This window comes from Bos javanicus, chromosome 9 (assembly GCF_032452875.1).
Source record: "Bos javanicus breed banteng chromosome 9, ARS-OSU_banteng_1.0, whole genome shotgun sequence".
NCBI classification, from domain to species: domain Eukaryota; kingdom Metazoa; phylum Chordata; class Mammalia; order Artiodactyla; family Bovidae; genus Bos; species Bos javanicus.
The window spans coordinates 98858147-98879381 of NC_083876.1; the positions used below are offsets into that span (position 1 = coordinate 98858147).

A 21235-nucleotide genomic window follows, 5' to 3' on the forward strand; every position below is an offset into this window, starting at 1 on the left:
GAGGTGTGCTTTCCCCCCATCGTACACATATTGTTAACAGATATGTGTCCAAATTTAGAGAATTATTTGTACTATTGAAGAGTGAGAGGCCTGTCAGAGGATGGTAAATGTTTAGAATGTAAAAGGCCACTGGAAAATATAAAAATATTTCTTAATATACTTATGGAAATCACTGGGTTCCAGAAGGAAATAAGAATTACCTCTAGGAGGTTATAAAATTTTGCTTGGTTACACAACCCTGTTCTGATAGATTTTATTTTCTGGATAGTATGGTACATTATATTGTAAGAGTCTAGCTGTAATAAGTGTGTGTTCTCTTTGTGTGTGTGTGTGTAGCAGAGTTTTATTAAAGTATGCAAAGGGACAGAGAGGCTTCTGACATGGACATCAGAAAGGGGATGGAGGGCGTCCCCCTCACTGTAGTCTTATCAGTGTGTTCTCTTTAGGTATAGAATTATGGAAGTGTTTACTTTTAAAGTAAATACGGAAATTTAATATATTTTGGTAGAGCAAGAATAGAAGGAAGAAAAAAGTCTTAGAAATTTTGTTTTTAGACAACAACTTACTAAAGTTGTGCAGATGAGACTGAGGGTAAGAAAACAAGAAATGAGAGTATTGTTTTTTCTTATTAAAACAAGTACCAGCAAGTGTGTCTTTGCCATTGGACGTAGTTTCATTTAAATTACTTTAGTGGTAGATTGATTGTAATAACATCCGTATGAGAAGTAAGCTTCCATGAATGTTGAAGGCGGTAGAGTGCTTAACCATCTCTGAAGTTTGCAAAGTTTAAAATAAATCAACTTCTCTCTTCTCTTATCTGTGATGTATGCTTGATCTTTGGTTTATTTGGTGGAAGTAAACTGTGATAGACCCTAAAGATAGTATTTGTGCTATACGTTTGTGAGAGAAATATTAAGTATTTTAACTCTTATTCTCCTGGTCCAGTAAATTAGTACATGGAAAACTGCATTTTCAGTTTCAGAAAAAAACTATAAAGTTTCATGCACTTAACATACAGGATAAAGTTAGAATAAGGTATATGGACCATATATAACTTGTGTATGTATATAATATGTTTGTTGATAGAGTTCAAAAATATATTTTGTACATATAATATTTGTATATAAAAATATAATGTATGTATATGACATATATGACTGTAATGATATGTAAGCCTTGTGTGTGTATCTGCCCACATGTGTGATATGTATGTACGTACCTGTACACTTAGAGTACTTCTTTGAAACTGTACTATTTGTCTGTAGTAGGTTGAGTGTAATTAGTTGTAAGCTGACATTGAATTCAGTTTCCATAGACACTGATGGTGGTTTATTTTTTAAAAAGGCTTTTGTTTGTCTTACTGCTGTGCTTCCATTCACATATAAATCTATTATTGTGATGAAGGTAGTCGCAGTTTAGCTCAAGATTATCTATTACTGTGATAAAGGTAGCCACGACTTAGTTCAAGATTGTCTATGTCAGAGTCTGAAACACCTGAGGCATCGAAGATTATGAGTTCCAGGTGGATTTTAGAATTGCATGTTTAAAGAGTCGTATCACTGAATTAGTTCAACGTTGCAGGTTTGCCAGTGGAGTGAAGGAAGGGGAGTGTCCACAGGAACATTGTGGTTTCAAGACGGCAGTGTAAGATACCATCCTTTTATGTTGTGCTGTTTCTGTGTAGATGACTATTTTAAGGTATTAAGTTGTAGTTACATAAAGATATATTACAAACTAGAATATCTCCTCAACTTCCTTCCCTCAAATTATTCATTTGATGTTAAAATAATCTTAAAGCTCTTGCTGCTGCTGCTAAGTCACTTCAGTCATGTCCGACTCTGTGCGACCCCATCGATGGCAGCCCACCAGGCTCCCCTGTTCCTGGGATTCTCCAGGCAAGAACACTGGAGTGGGTTGCCATTTCCTTCTCCAGTGCATGAAAGTGAAAAGTAAAAGTAAAGTTGCTCAGTCAATGTCTGACTCTTTGTGACCCCATGGACTGCAGCCTACCAGGCTCTTCCATCCATGGGATTTTCCAGGCAAGAGTACTGGAGTGGGGTGCCATGGTTAAACCTAAGCAAGTCAGATCCTGGAGCAAAACCTTTTTTAAAGACAGTATTGTGGGAAAGGTGCTGTAGAGGACGGTCACTCCCAAGTATTCAAGAGTCATTTTTATAAGCCAAGTGTACTGTGGGGTTTGTATTCGAGTAGTTTGTAAGATTTTCCAATTATATGTTTCACTATTTGAGGATCAGATCAGATTAGTCGCTCAGTCGTGTCTGACTCTGCGACCCCATGAATCGCAGCACCCAGGCCTCCCTGTCCATCACCAACTCCCGGAGTTCACTCAGGCTCACATCCATCGAGTCAGTGATGCCATCCAGCCATCTCATCCTCTGTCGTCCCCTTCTCCTCCTGCCCCCAATCTCTACCAGCATCAGAGTCTTTTCCAATGAGTCAACTCTTCACATGAGGTGGCCAAAGTCCTGGAGTTTCAGCTTTAGCATCATTCCTTCCAAAGAAATCCCAGGGCTGATCTCCTTTAGAATGGACTGGTTGGATCTCCTTGCAGTCCAAGGGACTCTCAAGAGTCTTCTCCAACACCACAGTTCAAAAGCATCAATTCTTTGGTGCTCAGCTTTCTTCACAGTCCAACTCTCACATCTATACATGATTACTGGAAAAACCATAGCCTTGACTAGACGGACCTTTGTTGGCAAAGTAATGTCTCTGCTTTTGAATATGCTATCTAGCTTGGTCATAACTTTCCTTCCAAGGAGTAAGCGTCTTTGAATTTCATGGCTGCAGTCACCATCTGCAGTGATTTTGGAGCCCCCCAAAATAAAGTCTGACACTGTTTCCATTGTTTCCCCATCTAATTCCTATGAAGTGATGGGACTGGATGCCATGATCTTCGTTCTCTGAATGTTGAGCTTTAAGCCAACTTTTTCACTCTCCTCTTTCACTTTCATCAAGAGGCTTTTTAGTTCCTCTTCACTTTCTGCCGTAAGGGTGGTGTCATCTGCGTATCTGAGGTTATTGATATTTCTCCCAGCAATCTTGATTCCAGCTTGTGCTTCATCCAGTCCAACATTTCTCACGATGTACTCTGCATATAAGTTAAATAAGCAGGGTGACAATATACAGCCTTGACGTACTCCTTTTCCTATTTGGAACCAGTCTGTTGTTCCATGTTCAGTTCTAACTGTTGCTTCCTGACCTGTATACAGGTTTCTCAAGAGGCAGGTCAGGTGGTCTGGTATTCCCATCTCTTGAAGAATTGTCCAGTTTGTTGTGATCCACACAATCAAAGGCTTTGGTATAGTCAATAAAGCAGAAGTAGATGTTTTTCTGGAACTCTCTTGCTTTTTCCATGATCCAGCGGACGTTGGCAATTTGACCTCTGGTTCCTCTGCCTTTTCTAAGACTAGCTTGAATATATGGAAGTTCACTGTTCATGTATTGCTGAAGCCTGGCTTGGAGAATTTTGAGCATTACTAGCATGTGAGATGAGTGCAGCTGTGCGGTAGTTTGAGCTACAACTCTAAGGAACGTAGTGGTGTGTTGAATGTGTAAATAGCTTGCTCGGCTTGAAAGTGTTATTCTTTTCATAAGAAAACTGTACAACATGTTCAGAATGCAGGAAGTATATTAAGCTTCTTTCAAAACTTGTTCCATTTAATATTGACCTTTTGAAAGTGGGTTTACTTTTTAAGTCTTGATACTCTGATGTCTTACTGAAGGTTCCTACCAGTGTCCCCAGGCACCTGTGAATTGACCTGGTGTTGAGAACTTATATGGGCTTCCCTCACAGCTCTACTACCAGTACCACTACCACTACCACGATGCGGGAGACCTTGGTTTCCCAGGGTTTGGTCCCTGGGTTGGGAACTTATATGGCCTTTTCCACCTTGTTGTTGTTTAGTTGCTGAGTTGTGTCCGACTCTTTGCAACCCCGTGGACTGAGCACCCCAGGCTTCCCTGTCCTTCACTATCTCCTGGAGTTTGCTCAAATTCATGTCCATTGAACTGGTGATGCCATCTATCTAACCATCTCATCCTCTGCTGCCCCCTTCTCCTTTTGCCCTCATCTTTTCCAGCATCAGGGTCTTTCGCAGTGAATTGGCTCTTTGCATCAAGTGCTTTAAAAAAAGGTATACCGAGGGGTTTTAGTGTATATCTTACCTTTTTCTTGTCAATGAAATTATTAGTCTTCAAAGGGATTTGGCTTCAAACCACTATTAGGTAGGGTTTCCTCTTTAGTGACAGAATTTCACTCATTTTTCAGTGTGATAAGGGTGGTACAGTGTAATTAGAAATAAGGTTGTTTTTTCGATTTTGGTTTATATAAGTAATTTTCCACTTGTCCCTATCAAGGCAGGCTTTGGTAAAGACAGAACTTTGTTCTTAGAAATTCTGATCATTATGAACTTTGCATGGGGAAAAATACATATAGTTTTCAAGGAACAAATACCCAATTTGAATGGTAACTTGCATATCTTTAAACCTTAGCGTGGCTACTCTGTAATAAATAACCTCTGTATTTGAAAAGTTTTTCAGTAAATGAAGTACCTAGAGCAAGAAAAACAGAACCACTTGCCTGAATAATCATAGATATTACTAAAAATAAGTCAGAAAACTAAGATTTGGGGGAAAAAATCCTTAAGTGGGACAGAAGAATATATTTTAAGCTTTTTCATGTATCACATCCATCAACATAATTATGTATCGTAATAGTGATATACATGTCCATGCCTTTTCACTTTTATTCTCCTTTTCTTCATAATGATTAAGGTGAAAGTTTATGTATCTAGAATCCGGTTTCCCCTCGCTTGGTCTTTTCCCACGTGTTCAGTCGCTCAGTTGTGTCGGACTCTGCGACCCCATGAACTGCAGCACGCCAGGCTTCCCTGTCCTCCACTGTCTTCCAGAGTTTGTTCAAGTTTATGTCCTTTGAGTTGGTGATGCTCTCTAATCATCTCATCCTCTCTCGCCCTCGTCTCCTTTTGCCTTCAATCTTTCCGACTATAGAACCAAATGAAACCATAGAACTCAGGCTTACTCTCCAAAAAGTGCTTTGTCTATTGTTCAGGCCCAGGTATTTATATCCCAGGACACTCAGCCACATCCATCAATCAGTTCTAGCAGTCTATAATTTGTTTATGTAGAAACCAGTTCTTACTGCTGGAGTGCCCAGACCATGCTGCTTACCGTGTGTCCCCAGCATGGTGCCTTCACCGTAGAAGGATGAGTCGTGTTCAGTCAGGAATAGCTTCTTGAGCATCTTTTATGTGTCAGATACTCTACAAATGTTTACAAGACTGAAATAATTTTTCCTAACTCAAAAGCTTAGGGCTAGATGTCTTTATCTTGGATGTTCTTAGAGGTGAAAGTCATCGTAGGCCATGGAAAGCTTGCACGATTTGTTGGTGGATATGCAGCCAGTTCCTGGCAGAGATTAAACGAGAATCTCTCCTTTGACTTTCATTTGGACTGTACATTATTCCTGTTCTTAGTTATTATTGCATATATATTTCTCTGTGTTTCCCTCGTATCTCTGATTTGTACCCTCTTTACCATCTTTTTTCCCCCTTTTCTGTTTGGCTCCTACTGTCAGCCATCACTGCTTTTCCCATTACTCTAGACCATTTGTTCTAGTAGCAGCTAAATTTAATTTTGGGAGATGGAGCAGTAAGGTATGGAGACGGACCTGGGTTTGAATACTGACTTTAACTTTCAAGTTATGTGATGTTTGGGGAAAGTATTTAATCCTCAAATCCCAGTCTCTGAACTGCGAAGTAGAGATGAGAATAGTGTGTATGTGTAAGGAAATCCCCCTACCCAGACTGGAGTCATAAGGTGCTGTCATGCAGGGCAGACTTTGTAGGGAGATGCATCCTTCAGAAAGGATCTGATCTCATGACTCCCCTCTCCTCCCACCATGAGGGAACTCTGTTTCGTCCCCAGTGCCTTCGTGCTGTGGCATTCCAGGCAGCCCTGGAGAAGGTCTGGATAATAGGAAATAGAGACCGAGTAGCAGCTGGCTAATTTGTTTACAGAGGAGAGTTCATTTTAAACTCTTTCCTGTAGGGAGGTGATACTTCTTTGTCCAGTTCTGGTAGGCTCCTTTTTCCTGGGGGTTTTGTCAGCATGTCTACTCTTGGGAGCCCAGTCTCGAGCAGAATGTGAAGCCTGGAGGAAGCAGGAGCTCCCAATCATATTTAGATTATTGTGCATTTTATCTCTCATTTGATCTAAAAATACAGTAGAGGAATTTAACATTGGTGTAATAAACATGTTACTAAGCAAGTGCTGCTGTTGGTGGTGGTTTAGTCGCTAAGTTGTGTCCAACTCTTTGTGACCCTGTGGACTGTAGCCTACCAGGCTCCTCTGTCCATGGGATTCTCCAGCGAGAATACTGGAGTGGGTAACCATTCCCTTCTCCAGTGAATTCTCCTGATCCAAGGATTGAACCTGCTTCTCCTGCTTGGCAGGCAGATTCTTTACTACTGAGCCACCTGGGATGCCCAAGCTAATGCTAGATTCTCACAAATCCAGAATAAAGAGAGCTCATTAGAGAAGGTGAATACATTCCTGTTACTTTAGAAATAAGAGGAATAAGTTGTCAGCATATAACCTATTGATGCTTGAGTGAAGTTTCAGGAATGTTTTGTAGCTTTGTATGCCAAGAGCCCTAATGAGGTTTGCTTAGTCTCTGTTTTTTCCAAGGATTTAGATGTTGGGAATATAACAAATGGCAAAAATGAAGCTATCTGCCCTCCCAGGGTTTACATTTCTTTTGTAGGAGACAGGCAGTATATACTTTTATGGTATATTAGACAGTATGGGAGAAGGTAATGGCACCCCACTCCAGCACTCTTGCCTGGAAAATCCCGTGGACGGAGAAGCCTGGTGGGCTACAGACCATGGGGTCGCTAAAAGTTGGACACGACTGAGCGACTTCACTTTCACTTTTCACTTTCATGCATTGGAGAAGGAAATGGCAACCCACTCCAGTGTTCTTGCCTGGAGAATCCCAGGGATGGGGGAGCCTGGTGGGCTGCCGTCTATGGTGTCGCACAGAGTTGGACACGACTGAAGCGACTTAGCAGCAGCAGCAGCAGACAGTATGAGTTATAGGGATACATTGAACAGGATACAGTGAATCACAGTGTTTTGGGTGGATTGGCAAATTGCAGTTTTAAATAGAGAGATTGGGTTGAGCCTTATTGAGAGATTGACGTTGGAGCAGAGATTTGAAGGAGGTAATGGCGTGAGCTGTAGTGCTGTCTGGGGAGAATGGTGTTCTAAGGGGAGAGAAGAGTCCATGCAGAACTGAGGCCAGAACCAGCATCTCCCTGCATAGGGCGCAGCTGTGGCTGTGAGTGCGGGACGGTGGCTTGGTCAGGAGAGGAGGGCAGAAAGGTTGAGGGGGAGCAGCACAGTGATTGAGATGGGAAATCCCAGCAGGGGACCTATAAACCTTGTCTGGCCTAGGAAGTCTCTGAGGTCTAATTATTTACGATAATGTTATCTGACTTTTTCACTTGTCCTCCTTGCTTGAGTGTACATTGGAGTGTTCAGAGGCTGCGTGATACTGCAGCCGGTTGAATTGAGAAGAAGCTAGGAGAATCCCACTGTCTCCGTTAAGAAAGACGTTTAAACCATTTGCAGAAGTATAAAACAGTGCCTCTCCTCACTATTTTGTTGGAAAATAGAGTATTTTCTATGAAATGTTTTCTGTTAACATGTAATAGAGTTCGGTATTTTTTAAAGTAAATCAAAATTAATTTAAATACTTCACTTTTTTTGATTTCTAGTATAGTAGGTATTAATAGATATAAATCTCATGGACATAAGCTCTCTAGGCTCCTTGTGGTAATATTTTAAGCATGGGGTCCTGAGACCCAAAATTTTGAGAACAGCTCCACTAGAGAGTTTTGAGCAGAGGAGTGACATATCACTTGGCTTATTATAGGCTAGCTCTGGAAAATTGATAATAGATTGACAGGGCAGAGGTGGAAGCTGGGAGACCAGTTAGGTTATTTTAGTAGTCACAGTGGGAAATGCTTGAGGCTGGAACTAGGTGGTGAAAAGTGGGGTTCTTTATGTATTTTAAAAGGTGAGCATGTAGTACTTGCTGGTGAATTGGATATGATGTGTGAGTGAATGGACTTGCCACTTTCTGAGATGAGGAGGAAAACGTCTAGGGGAGGCAGACACGGAATCTGATTCTGAATGTGTCAAGGGTACGTGTTTAGAAGGTGGTTAGAGACAGGTGTCTGGAGCTCAAGGAGAGGGTTCATCTGAAATGTCCTCCACCTCCACTAGGTTTTGTTGGATTGTATCAGTAATCTTTTTATATGATAGCACTTTAGCTTCCATTGCATGTGTGTGCTGAGTCGCTTCAGTTGTGTCCAGCTCTGCAACCCTATGAACTGTAGCCCACCAGGCTCCTCTGTCCATGGGATTCTCCAGGAAAGGATACTGGAGTGGTTGCCATTTCCTCCCCCAACCCAGGGATCGAACTCATGTCTCTTACCTCTTCTGCATTGGCAGGCAGGTTCTTTACCACTAGCGCCACCTGAGAAGCTTCCATTATAATGAGTTAAAGCTATATGACCTTAAAAAGCATGCTGTATTCTGCATTTTAAAAGTTCACATAAAAACTGCTTTCCAAGAATATTAAATGATAGTAGAATGTGCACTTTGAGTTAGTAAAACTTTAATACAAGTAATTATGTCAGTGGCATTTATAGCATTACTTAGATTTTCTGAGTCTAGTTCTTTGTAAAGTAAAACAACTTTGGTTTAAAAAAAGGGGATCATATTGTTTACCATATTAATGTTTTTAATACCCATTATGTTGACATGTGAATATGTTGCTCTTGTTACAAAGATGGAAGTTTTATTCTAATTCAGTTTTGATACTTGATATAAAAGGACCGTTTTGAATATTGCGTATAGTAGATTTTTTATTAAGGCTTAAAAAACTCCTTAGCTTTTTCATCGTATGAGGCATTTCTCTCGTATATGGGCTGCTGTAGCACATGTGAATGTCGTGTGATGTTAATTTGCTTTAGTTTGTGGGAGTAGGGTGATGCACAGGTAAATGTAAACATGTTGCATTATTATACATCTGAGGCTTTTCCTACATTGAGCTTAGGTGGAGTTTAGAATACAATTAAAAAAGAATTAAAAATCTAATTGTCTCCTGCTGCTGCTGCTGAGTCGCTTCAGTCATGTCCGACTGTGTGTGACCCCATAGGCGGCAGCCCACCAGGCTCCCCCGTCCCTGGGATTCTCCAGGCAAGAACACTGGAGTGGGTTGCCATTTCCTTCTCCAATGCATGAAAGTGAAAAGTGAAAGTGAAGTCGCTCAGTCGTGTCCGACTCTTAGTGACCCCATGGACTGCAGCCTACCAGGCTCCTCCGTCCATGGGATTTTCCCTAGGAACAGCAATTAATCTCTCCCCCTTACACAGACATAATTCCTTTGAAATTTGGGGAAGTTCTGTTTCATTTTCACTCTGATTTAACAAATTCCCTGTAAAGCCCTCAGAGACTTGGAGTTTGAAGAGGCTAAAACACATAGAGATGGACACCTTCTCACCTTCTCAAATACAACTGTGGTAGAGCCTGCTTACCCGAGGGTTTGGTGCTTTATAAGAATATCATTTAAACTGAGTCTTGGTGCCTAGGAGTTTAAGACATTTTGGAATGTGTAATTCTGATAAAAGTAGCATTGTTTGGGCTTCTTAGTTGGTCATTGAATTTATTACTAGTCATTTCTTGTGATGTATTGATACAGAGAGAGCACAGAATGGGGTTCTCTATGAAGAAACAGGATGCACCCCTAAACAATTTTAGAGCTGGCAAAAACTATACATGTGATCTGGTCTAACCTCATTTCACAGAGGAGGGAACTGAGACCCAGAGGTTAAGGTCAAAGCCACACAACTACAAATTGCAGGAAATCAGAAATAAAATCCAGGTTGTATAAACTCAAGGTCAGTGTTTTTTCTCCTACTGCATATAGTTCTTAGCTCTTTGCGACCCCATGGACTGTAGCCTGCCAGACTCCTCTGTCCATGGGATTCTCTGGGCAAGAGTACTGGAGTGGGGTTCCCTTCTCCAGGGGATCTTCCAGATCGCCCATGTTGCAGGCGGATTCTTTACCATCTGAGCTACCAGAGAAGCCCATTTCTACAGAAAGGTCATCGTTTATGGATTGTATTTTTCCTTGTTCTTAAAGAGCATTTAAAGTACATATGTTTTTTAAGCAATATCTGATAAAATTAAAGAGATTGTTTAAAAATTTTTAGTTATTTTGAATTAAAGATGATATTGAATGATTTTGAGATCCTCAGTGTTAGTGCTAAACAGATGTTTTCTTTTTCATTTTTTTTAGACACTAGAAAAGTAAGACGTTTGCATGGCTTTCATTCTCTCCCACAGCTATCCTCCTCCATTAGAATAAGTAACTTTGAAGGCTAAAGCAAACAGTTTTCTGAAAAAGTGAGTTTAGACTTACTTATAGAGAAACAGAAAAAATAGTGCAGACGTTAACTCACATGACTAGGAAATTAACATTGATTCGAGATTATTTACTCATTTGCAGATACTTCCTCAGATTTCACTAGTGTTTCTACAGGTGTGCTTTTCCTGGTCCAGGATCCAATCAGAAATCCCATATTGCGTTTGGTGGGGATGTCTCTTTAGTTTTCTCCATTCTGTGACAGTGTCACATTCTTTCATGATACTTTCCTTGACACTTTGGAAGACAGCTGAACATTGAAGAACATTTTTGAACTTGGACTTGTCTGAGTTCAGGCAGTTTGGACCAGAAAACCACAGAAGTGCTGTTGGACCCTTCTGAGCACGTCACACCAGAGCACATGTCTTTCTCTTGATGTTGACCATCGTCTGGTTAAGGTGGTGTCTGCCAGGTTTCTCCACTGTGCAGTTTTCTTTTTTCCTTTGTAATTAGTACATGTCTTGTGGGAAGATACTCTGAAACTGTGCATATAGCCTGTTTCTCTTACTTTTGTTCACCCATTTTAGCATCCATTGAATAGTTTTCTTGCTTGCAGTAATTATTACTCTGGTAGTAATCTATGATGATTTTTCTTATCCTTCTTTCCTACTATATATATTATTGAAATTCTACAAGGAAAACCTGTCTTTTCTCCCACTTACATTATTCAGTTATTTATATCAGTATAAATGGATTATGGATTATAATCCATTATTGTATTACAAGTAAAAGCTTCTTAAAAATATAATTTTGAAAAGTTAATACATGGAGATGATTCAGAACTCAAAGGCCTGTTAAGAGAGTATATGTTGAAAAATCTCTCCTCCACTCCTGTATCATGGTTACCCATTTTCATTGCTATGAATTTATTTTTATTCTTCCAGAAATATTCAGAGGGTTGGGGAAAGAGTTCTTAGTAAAAATTGCTAGATTCTCAAGTATTAACTATTTATCTGGATTCTGATAACACCTACCATTTTACCATTACATATTCTGCAGATATTCATGGAGAGATGTTTTTTAACTAGCTTTCTTAACTTTTGGATTTAAATTTTAATAACAACAAAAGTTAATATAAAGACTCGTTTCTCCTGCATATTCTAAAAAATACATGACAAGAAGGCAACATTTTTATTAAATAATACTTGATATGTAATAGGTAAAACTCACCAGATTTAAAAGTAACTAACCTCCATACAAAATTTAAATAAGTTTCAGTTTTTTTTCAGTTGATTTTTATTCACTTAAAAAATGCTTTCCCTTTTTTGTGATAGCCTGTTGCCATTTTTCAGTTATGTATCCATTTACTCATTTAGAATTGTCACTTTTCTGGGAACTGAGGCCTAGATTTCATTCATAAAACTGCTTTCTTTTAACGTGGAGTGAAAGAGGAGGGCTGCAAAGATTCTTGGTAGTTGCTAGTAAAACCGTGAACATATTGGACTATGCTTGTTACAGTATGGCTGTAGCAATAAACCAAAAATTGGTTTGTTCCAGTTTGTTATTTTATATTTCTAATTATTATTACCATCTCTTAAAGTGAGTTTTAAGGGCTTCTTGTTCCAGAAGTCCTTTCAGTTCAGTTCAGTCTCTCAGTCGTGTCCGACTCTTCGCGACCCCATGAATTGCAGCACGCCAGGCCTCCCTGTCCATCACCAACTCCTGGAGTTCACTCAAACTCACGTCCTTCTAGTTGGTGATGCCATCCAGCCATCTCATCCTCTGTCGTCCCCTTCTCCTCCTGCCCCCAATCCCTCCCAGCTTCAGAGTCTTTTCCAATGAGTCAGCTCTTCGCATGAGGTGGCCAAAGTACTGGAGTTTCAGCTTTAGCATCATTCCTTCCAAAGAAATCCCAGGGCTGATCTCCTTCAGAATGGACTGGTTGAATCTCCTTGCAGACCAAGGGACTCTCAAGAGTCTTCTCCAACACCACAGTTCAAAAGCATCAATTCTTCAGTGCTCAGCCTTCTTCACAGTCCAACTCTCACATCCATACATGATCACAGGAAAAACCATAGCCTTGTCTAGACGGACCTTTGTTGTCAAAGTAATGTCTCTGCTTTTGAATATGCTGTCCAGGTTGGTCACAACTTTCCTTCCAAGGAGTAAGCGTCTTTGAATTTCATGGCTGCAGTCACCATCTGCAGTGATTTTGGAGCCCAGAAAAATAAAGTCTGACACTCTTTCCACTGTTTCCCCATCTATTTCCCATGAAGATGGGAAGACCAGATGCCATGATCTTCGTTTTCTGAATGTTGAGCTTTAAGCCAACTTTTTCACTCTCCTCTTTCACTTTCATCAAGAAGCTTTTTAGTTCGTCTTCACTTTTATGAAACCCTAAATAAAAGTTGCTTGGGCTATCTGTGATCTTGGGCAAATTCTTTAATTTCTGAACCTTTTCTTCCTTCCTGCTTTCCATTCTCCTCCCCCACCCCCTTTTTTTTTTGAAAATGTGTATTATAATAAATACTATCTTAGATTCTGGGAGGATCGCATGATAATTTATGTACCGAATTTTAACATGGTGAGGTGCTCATATTTTAAAAAATAGGTAAGTCTTTGTGGTTTATTTTTAGACTTAAGAGTCAATAACTTAATCCTCATTATAATTTTATATGGGGAATCCTATTCTGCATTTTGATTTAAATTAGTTTCTACTATCCTAATGAAAATAACTATCATTTTCTAAGTGTTACTGTTGTAAAAAAAAAAAACAAAACCATGAAGTAACATGAAAACTAAATTGTCCCTGTAAACTCACCTTTTAGAGATGACTACTCTTAGTTGTTGTTATATCCTTTTGTTGACTTCTGTGTGTCTGTCTGAAAATTCACATACTTCAGTTGTGATCATATAATAGACTTTCTTTTCTGTAACCTTTGAAAGGGCCTTTCCAGGGAAATGCAGCTACTGTTAAACACCTTTCATGATACATAACTGCTGCTGAGAATAGTCAAGGAACTAGGACGGACTATTTCATTTTTTTTTTTTTTTTCAGGTTAGGTTTTTTTTTTTTTTAAATTTTATTTTATTTTTAAACTTTACATAATTGTATTAGTTTTGCCAAATATCAAAATGAATCCGCCACAGGTATACATGTGTTCCCCATCCTGAACCCTCCTCCCTCCTCCCTCCTCCCTCCCCAGGTGAAATTTACCAACAATTTGAACAGTTAATTTTGGGCAGTTTAAAGAGGGCTGCTGAATTTCATTCGTCATTTTTCTTTTTGTTCTTCCAGTTCTGGATTGATTAAAGAGTAAAAGGGGCCCCATCTATAGCATTGGCAGTAGCTTGATTCCTGCCCCACACCCTGCTAGTTTCAGGGTAGTTGACTCAAATTTAAATCAGATATATTGGGTTGAATAAGCAAAATATGTTCCATTAAATAGTGGATATTCTCTAGTAGCCTGCTTCTTAATTCATTTCTTTTCTTTACCTTGTGGCTATGGCTTTTTAAAATTAGAACAGTGAAGTTATATTATTCTGTGGGTTTTGCTGTGCTTAAAATATCTTTAAAACCCTCTGTATTTGGTAAACCCTGAATTAGAGGTTTCTTTTTTTAGAAGAGATGTTTGTTGCCCCTAAGTGTACAGGGCACATAACATCCATCTCGTTGTGTGTTGGCAGGTGTCCTTTAGTTATAAGTAGACTTTTAATATTACTGTTATAAGATTTAATGAATTTCATGTGAATAGAGACTGGTGATTTGTCAATTAAAACCTAAAACAACTAAAATCTTACTTTGCCCTTTGTCTCACTGTACCAGTTTAGTGTCCAGCAAGAGATGGATGCAGATAGTGAAGAAATCATTGATCCCATTTAAACTTCATTTGGAATGATCAAAGCTGTCATTTTAATTTTGTTTATAAAATCTATACTGTGTACCTCAAAGCTTATATATATTTATAAGTAGTTGACTCTTTACTGAATAAATTAAGGGAAAATGTTAAATTAAAAAGCTTTAATGGTCAGATGATACAGTAACCATTTCATTTCTTTCTGTATTTTAGCTCCAGTTATATTAATTATAATACAGATAGTATTTTTGATGAATTTAAGTGTAAAGGTCAAAGAAAAGCATGTAGATGATAAAGTGTGAATGTCTGTCGTTTGATTACAGCCAGTTGTTGTGCAGTTGCAGCTGTGTCCGACTCTTTACGGCCCCGTGGACTGCAGCACACCAGGCTTCCCTGCCCTTCACCGTCTCCCGGAGTTTGCCCAGGTTCGTGTCCATTGAGTTGATGATGCCATCCGACCATCTCATCCTCCGTTGTCCCCTTCTCCTGCCTTCTCTCTTTCCCAGCATCAAGGTCTTTTCCAATGAGTGGCCAAAGTGTTGGAGCTTCAGCTTCAACATCAGTCCTTCCAGTGAATATTCAGGGTTGATTTCCTTTAGGATTGACTAGTTTTATCTCCTTGCTGTCCAAGAGACTCTCAAGTGTCTTCTCCATAACCACAGTTCGAAAGCATCAGTTCTTCAGTGCTCAGCCTTCTTTATGGTCCAGCTCTCACATCCATGTGTGACTACTGGAAAAACCATAACTTTGACTAGACTGACCTTTGTCAGCAAAGTAATGTCTCTGCTTTTTAATACACTGTCTAGGTTTGTCATACCCCTTCTTCCAAGGAGCAAGCATCTTTTAATTTCGTGTCTACAGTTACCGTCTGCAGTGATTTTGGAGCCCAAGAAAACAGTCTGTCACTGTTTCCATTGTTTCCCCATCTATATGCCATGAAGTGATGGGACTGGATGCCATGATCTTCGTTTTTGGAATGTTGAATTTTAAGCCAGCTTTTTAAGTCTCCTCTTTTCACCTTCATCAAGAGATTCTTTAGTTCTCTTTTCTTTCTGCCATAAGGGTAGTATCATCTGCATATCTGAGGTTATCGATATTTCTCCCAGTTCGTAATTCTAGCTTGTGATTCAGCCAACTCAGCATTTCGCATGATGTACTCTGCATATTCCTGTGTGTGTTGGAAAAGACTCTTTGAGAGTCCTTGGACTGCAAGGAGATCCAAGCAGTCCATCCTAAAAGAAATCAGTTCTGGGTGTTCATTGGAAGGGCTGATGTTGAATTTGAAACTCCAGTATTTTGGCCACCTGACTCATTTGAAAAGACCCTGATGTTGGGAAAGATGGAAGGCAGGAGGAGAAGGGGCTGACAGAGGATGAGATGGTTGGATGGCATCACGGACTCAATGGACATGAGTTTGGGTAAACTCCAGGAATTGATGATGGACAAGGAGGCCTGGCATGCTGCGATTCATGGGGTCGCAAAGAGTTGGACACAACTGAGCAACTGAACTGAACTCTGCATATAAGTTAAATAAACAGGGTGACAATATGCAGCCTTGACACACTCCTTTCCCAGTTTTGAACCAGTCTGTTCCATGTTCGGTTGTAACTGTTGCTTCTTGACCTTCATACAGATTTCTCAGGAGGCAGGTCAGGTGGTCTGGTATTCCCATCTCTTGAAGAATTGCCCACAGTTTCTTGTGATCCACACAGTCAAAGGCTTTGGCATAGTCAATGAAGAGGAAGTAGATGTTTTTCTGGAACTCTCTTGCTTTTTCTGTGATCCAGTGATGTTGGCAGTTGGATCTGTGGTTCCTCTGCCCTTTCTAAATCCAGCTTGTACATCTGAAAGTTCTCAGTTATACTTTTGAAGCCTAGCTTGGGGGATTTTGAGCATGACCTTGCTAGCATGTGAAATGAGTGCAATTGTACAGTAGTTTGAACATTCTTTGATATTCAGTGAAAACTGACCTTTCCAGTCCTGTGGCCACTGCTGAGTTTTCCAAATTTGCTGGCATGTTGCATGCAGTACTTTCACAGCAGCATCTTTTAGAATTTGAATAGCTCAGCAGAAATTCCTTAGCCAGTTGAGCAATTAGAATTAGCTGTCACAACGTTAAGTTTAACATGTGCTTTGCATCAGATTTTGTTCAGTGTTTTGAAAAGTCATCCTTAAAGTATTTCTTTTTGGCTGTGCAGGTAGGTCTTAGCTCTGGTTTGGGGACTCAGCTGCCCATTGGCATGTGGGATCTAGTTCCCTGACCAGGGATCAAGCTTGCATCCCCTGCACTGTAAGACAGATTATTAACCACTGGACCACCAGGGATGTCCCCCTGAAAAGTTACATTTTAATCTGCATTGTTAACAGATTCTTAAAATAATTTTTTAATCCTTTTTAAAATGTATATTATTAGTTTTTTTTTCCTTCACTACTGAGGTGGTAAATTTTTTATATTTCCTAATCTTGTTTTCTTGGTTTAAATTTTTTGTTAAAATTCTAAATCAGAAAGTAAAATAGGGCGATATTTTATTCTTTATCTAGTTTTTCATTTTTGTAGCATTGAATTTATACACAGCGTTTTCTACTGATCTGGAAATGACTACTTAATTTTGTAATTTAGATGTCTCAGCCTGTATTTTTCTGTTCTCCAGTATTTTTTTTTCATGTTTTTATTTCTGACACTCTACTCTTCCTCAGAGTGGTTAGCTGTTAATTTGATAATTCAGATTTTAAAAGAATGTGCTACATTACTATGTATAAAATAGATGACTAATGAGAATCTACTTAATAGCACAGGGAACTCTACTCAGTACTCCGTGGTCACCTAAATGGGATGGAAATCTTTAAGAAAAGTGGATATATGTATACTTACAACTGATTTACTTTGCTGTACAGCAGAAACTAACACCACATTGTAAAGCAACTATGCTATAAAAATTGAAGACTGTGCAGAATTGTAAGGTGGCAGTGGATGGGGTGCGCGTACAGTGGTTCAGATGCAGTAAAAGTGGTGGTGATGGAAGAGCTGAAAGCCAAAGGCAGTTAAGGCTTAGTGAAACATAAGGATGATTCTAAAACAAAGCTTTAGTTAAATCCATAGGTGAATTAGGGGAAAGGGGAATGACTCAAGGCCAGTGAGGTATTAGTAGGTTGCATAAAACAGAACTGTGTAATAACTGCTTTTCTTCTTAGGAGCATAATTCACTGACTGATAATTGAGCTTTAGTTTGGAAGAGGAAAATATCAGGATAATTAAAGCAGAGAAATATGAAGAGACAAAGCAGTACAGCCAAAGCAGATTTTCAGGACTGGATAAAAGAATAGTTTTTAAGGTATTAGAATTTGAAAAAAAATGTGATGACTGAGTATCAATTCAAGAAAACATGGAAAATGAGAGGAGTCTGACTGCTAAAAAGGTTAATACTCCCCAAAGCTGAAAAAATTATAGCACAGCCTTTAGATTCCAGAAGTGATTGTTTCCTGTTTAGCTTTGGTGGATCCAGAGGAAGATTCCAGTTCTAGTGTAGCTTGACATGTCATCAAATAGTTGATAAAGTATGCCTGAAGTTTTAATATCCAGGTTAGAGAAATATGAGTGGTATGAAATTGCAGTTAGTTGGATCCTTGCCTCACAGAATAGTTATCCCTTAAGAATGTCAACTGATAGATTATCATCAGTCTGAAGGTATTAGTCTGGTAGAAAGCAACCATGAGAAAATGTTAATTTGTCTCCTGCTGTCTAAGGAAACAGCCGTAGAAGTATGGAATGGTTGAAACTTAGCTTTGACCTTGTCAGCAGTGCACTGTGCTGGCCAGAGCAATTAAGGTATTCTTGAAAGGTGCAAAGGAAGCGGAGTGTTTGGGACTGGAGGTAGGCAGCCTCAGGCTGTGCGTACTCATTGGTGGTCAGGGAAGAATGTGTGTGGTACAGGGTTTTCAATTTTAAAAGAGACAGACAAATGAATTACACCTAAATCAGTAAGAGAGTATGAAACTATGTCATAGAGCTTAGAGAAGAGGGCACTTAGATTTCAGAACTTTTTTATGAGCTTTGGAGTATTGAGTGAGGGTGAGTGGGAGAAATTTCCGGAAAGAGAAAATTCAGTAAATTTATAACATTTAAGAACTTAATTTAGAGATGTCTAAAACAAGTTTTCTTGATATTGGGGTTATTTTGGGGTAATTATAAGTAGTAGGAATTTGTATACTCGGTGAGTAAGCAAATGGCTCTGAACTTTTACTTCTGTAAACCACTGTGGTAGTTTGATGAAGGTAGTGTGGAGATGGGGACATTAATCTCATTGTATCTTGTAATGTTTGATGCAACAAAAGAATGTATAAAGCATACTAATTCTGAGACATTTGTATGGTTCATAAATGAACACCTGTGAGCCCGCCACTACGAAGGGATTAGAGCGCTACCCATGCCCATACCTGTGACAAGGTTCTGTAATACTTTGCCTGTGATCATATCAGCTTGATAGGATAGCATTAACAAAAGCTCTTCTTGCTAGCCTTAAGGATGAAATGCTTTGGAGGCAGCTTTTAAAACCATTGGAGTTATGGGGAAAATAATAAATGAGTTTTTGCCTAGTGAGGTTGGAATCCAATGGATTCAGTCACCATCATTCGATAAGCAACCTTTAATTATATGAAGTACAGGCTACCCACTCCAGTATTCTTGGGCTTCCCTGATAAACTTTTGGTAAAGAATTCGCCTGCAATGCAAGAGACCCCGGTTTGATTCCTGGGTTGAGAAGGTCCCCTGGAGAAGGGATAGGCTACCCACTCCAGTGTTCTTGGGCTTCCCTTGTGGCTCAGTTGGTAAAGAATCCGCCTGCAATGCGGGAGACCTGGGTTCCATCCCTGGGTTGGAAGATACCCTGGAGAACGGAAAGGCTACCCATCCAGTATTCTGGCCTGGAGAATTCCATGGAGTGAATAGTCCATGGGCTCGCGAAGAGTCGGACACGACTGAGCGCCTTTCACGTACACTTTTCACAGGCACTGAGAGGTTAAGTAAGAGACTCTAAAATGACACGGTTACTGTTAGAACTGGCATCAGAACTTGTTCTGTCTTGAGTGTCCTAAGTAATGTGCCGAGAAGTGCTCATGATTTTCTGGCTAGAAAGGTGCTATTGATAAAGGTGTAGTACTCAGCTGGTTGGACTCCACAGTGAAAATTCTAAATATCTTGTGAACTCAAACTGTCTTAGTCGTCTTTTCATTTCCATTAGTCCTGTCTTGTATGTAATTTCTTTTCTGTTATTAAATTGAGTGATATATTTTAGAGACTGAAATAAATAATTTCATTGTAATTTTGCTTCACATACTCCTGTCATTAGAAAACAAAGTCAGAGTTCTTGTCCTCTTGACTTCTTTCTTGATCCTGATACCCTGTCTGTAGCAGAGTTGACGATGCCTGCTTTTGTGTCTAATCCGTATCTCTTACTTACTGTTGTTCTACCTTAGAGTGCCTCTGTATTCATAGACCTCCCATATTAGACTAAATTTTTTGAGAGCTGGGACCATGACTTGTTTAACTTCAATGCCCTAGAACCTGGCTCATTCCTCTCTCCATTCACCCATCCATCAATCCCATTTACTGAGTATTAATTGAGGACCCACTGTATTCCCAGCCACTATTGTAAGAACCAAGGATATAATAGGTAACAAAATTTCATGGAACTTTTAAATAATCACAAAAATGTTTCTAGAAATACAGCTTAAGTGGTAAATGTATCTTTTCTTCCATTATATCATCTGGTCAGATAGATATATATTACTGGGTTTTTTTGTATATTGTTTTTAAATCCAGTCATCTGAATTTTTAAATTTATAATTGATTATTTCAACTTTTCTAAGTTAGATAAATTTGTTTACCTGAAAATCACTTTTTCCTCTGCAGCCTATGTATTACTATGTTAATAGATTAAAAAAATACTGAATTATTGTTGCATTCATGGTGTAAAATCCACCTTGTCTTAGTGCATTGTGCCAGTGATGTCTGTGCATTTAGGATGTTTCCATCTCCGTCTGTAAGCAGATTTTGTGTATGGTTTCCTTTTATGCTATTGTCAGCTTTTTATTTGAGTGTTATTAGCTTCATAATAAGAATTGGGCAGCTTTTGAAGAGGAAATTTTAATGGAATAAACTAATGTCGAAAGTGCTTCTACATAGAGACCTGGACTGAAGGATAGATGTGCAGTTTTAATTAGATTAAATTTTTCTCATGCCCTCCATTTAATTATGTGCTATAATTACATAATTATGTAAACAACCATTTATATTTAAATTGTTGGTCACTAGAAATTTGAGAATTGCTGTCATATGCTAATTTTAAGATAAACACTGATTTGATATTGGACATCTTTGGGGATGAGTTCATTATGAAAGCAAAAGTATAAAAAAGAACTTAAAGAATCAAATGTTGCCCGCCCCTATCATGTAGTTAAATACAAGGTACCTTCTTTTGATTTTCTGTTACAAAAGATCACTTGCTATAAGAAATAAACATTTGGTAAACTTTAACAAGCAAATTGTTAAGAGATAAGATTTGTCATAAAATGAACATTGCCATCAGTGAAGTAGAAAGTGTACTGTAGTGCAAAATTCTCACCAGTTGGACTAATAAAGCTGGGTAAAAACATCTTTGATCATGCCTTTTTACTGTAGTGGATTTTATTTAACTGAAAGCAATTTAAATAACTAGTTAAGAAAATTAAAAGTGTGCATTGCTTTTGATAGTTCCTTAATAGCAATAAATTGAAATTCAATGTTTGGAAGGGATACAAATATAACAGGAGTGGTAAATGTATCTCTCTTTCCAGGTGAAGTGGTTTTTTATTAATATGTATGTATTCTTTAACCTAGTCATCTTATCTAAATTTTCTTATTAAT

The 21235-nt window shown here is 39.0% G+C and overlaps 1 protein-coding gene across 13 annotated transcripts in view; it reads left to right on the forward strand.

Annotated features, from left to right (window-relative positions):
• The window catches only part of QKI (QKI, KH domain containing RNA binding), a 156081-nt gene that overhangs the window by 24785 nt on the left and 110061 nt on the right, over positions 1-21235 (forward strand). For 7 of the 13 annotated variants that reach the window (XM_061428516.1, XM_061428509.1, XM_061428510.1 and 4 more), the window contains exon 2: positions 14658-14759. The exons of the other annotated variants lie outside the window; for them this stretch is intronic. In XM_061428516.1, coding sequence (XP_061284500.1) covers positions 14658-14759 — 102 coding nt within the window. The remainder of the gene's footprint in view (positions 1-14657; positions 14760-21235) is intronic. 13 annotated transcript variants of the gene reach the window in all.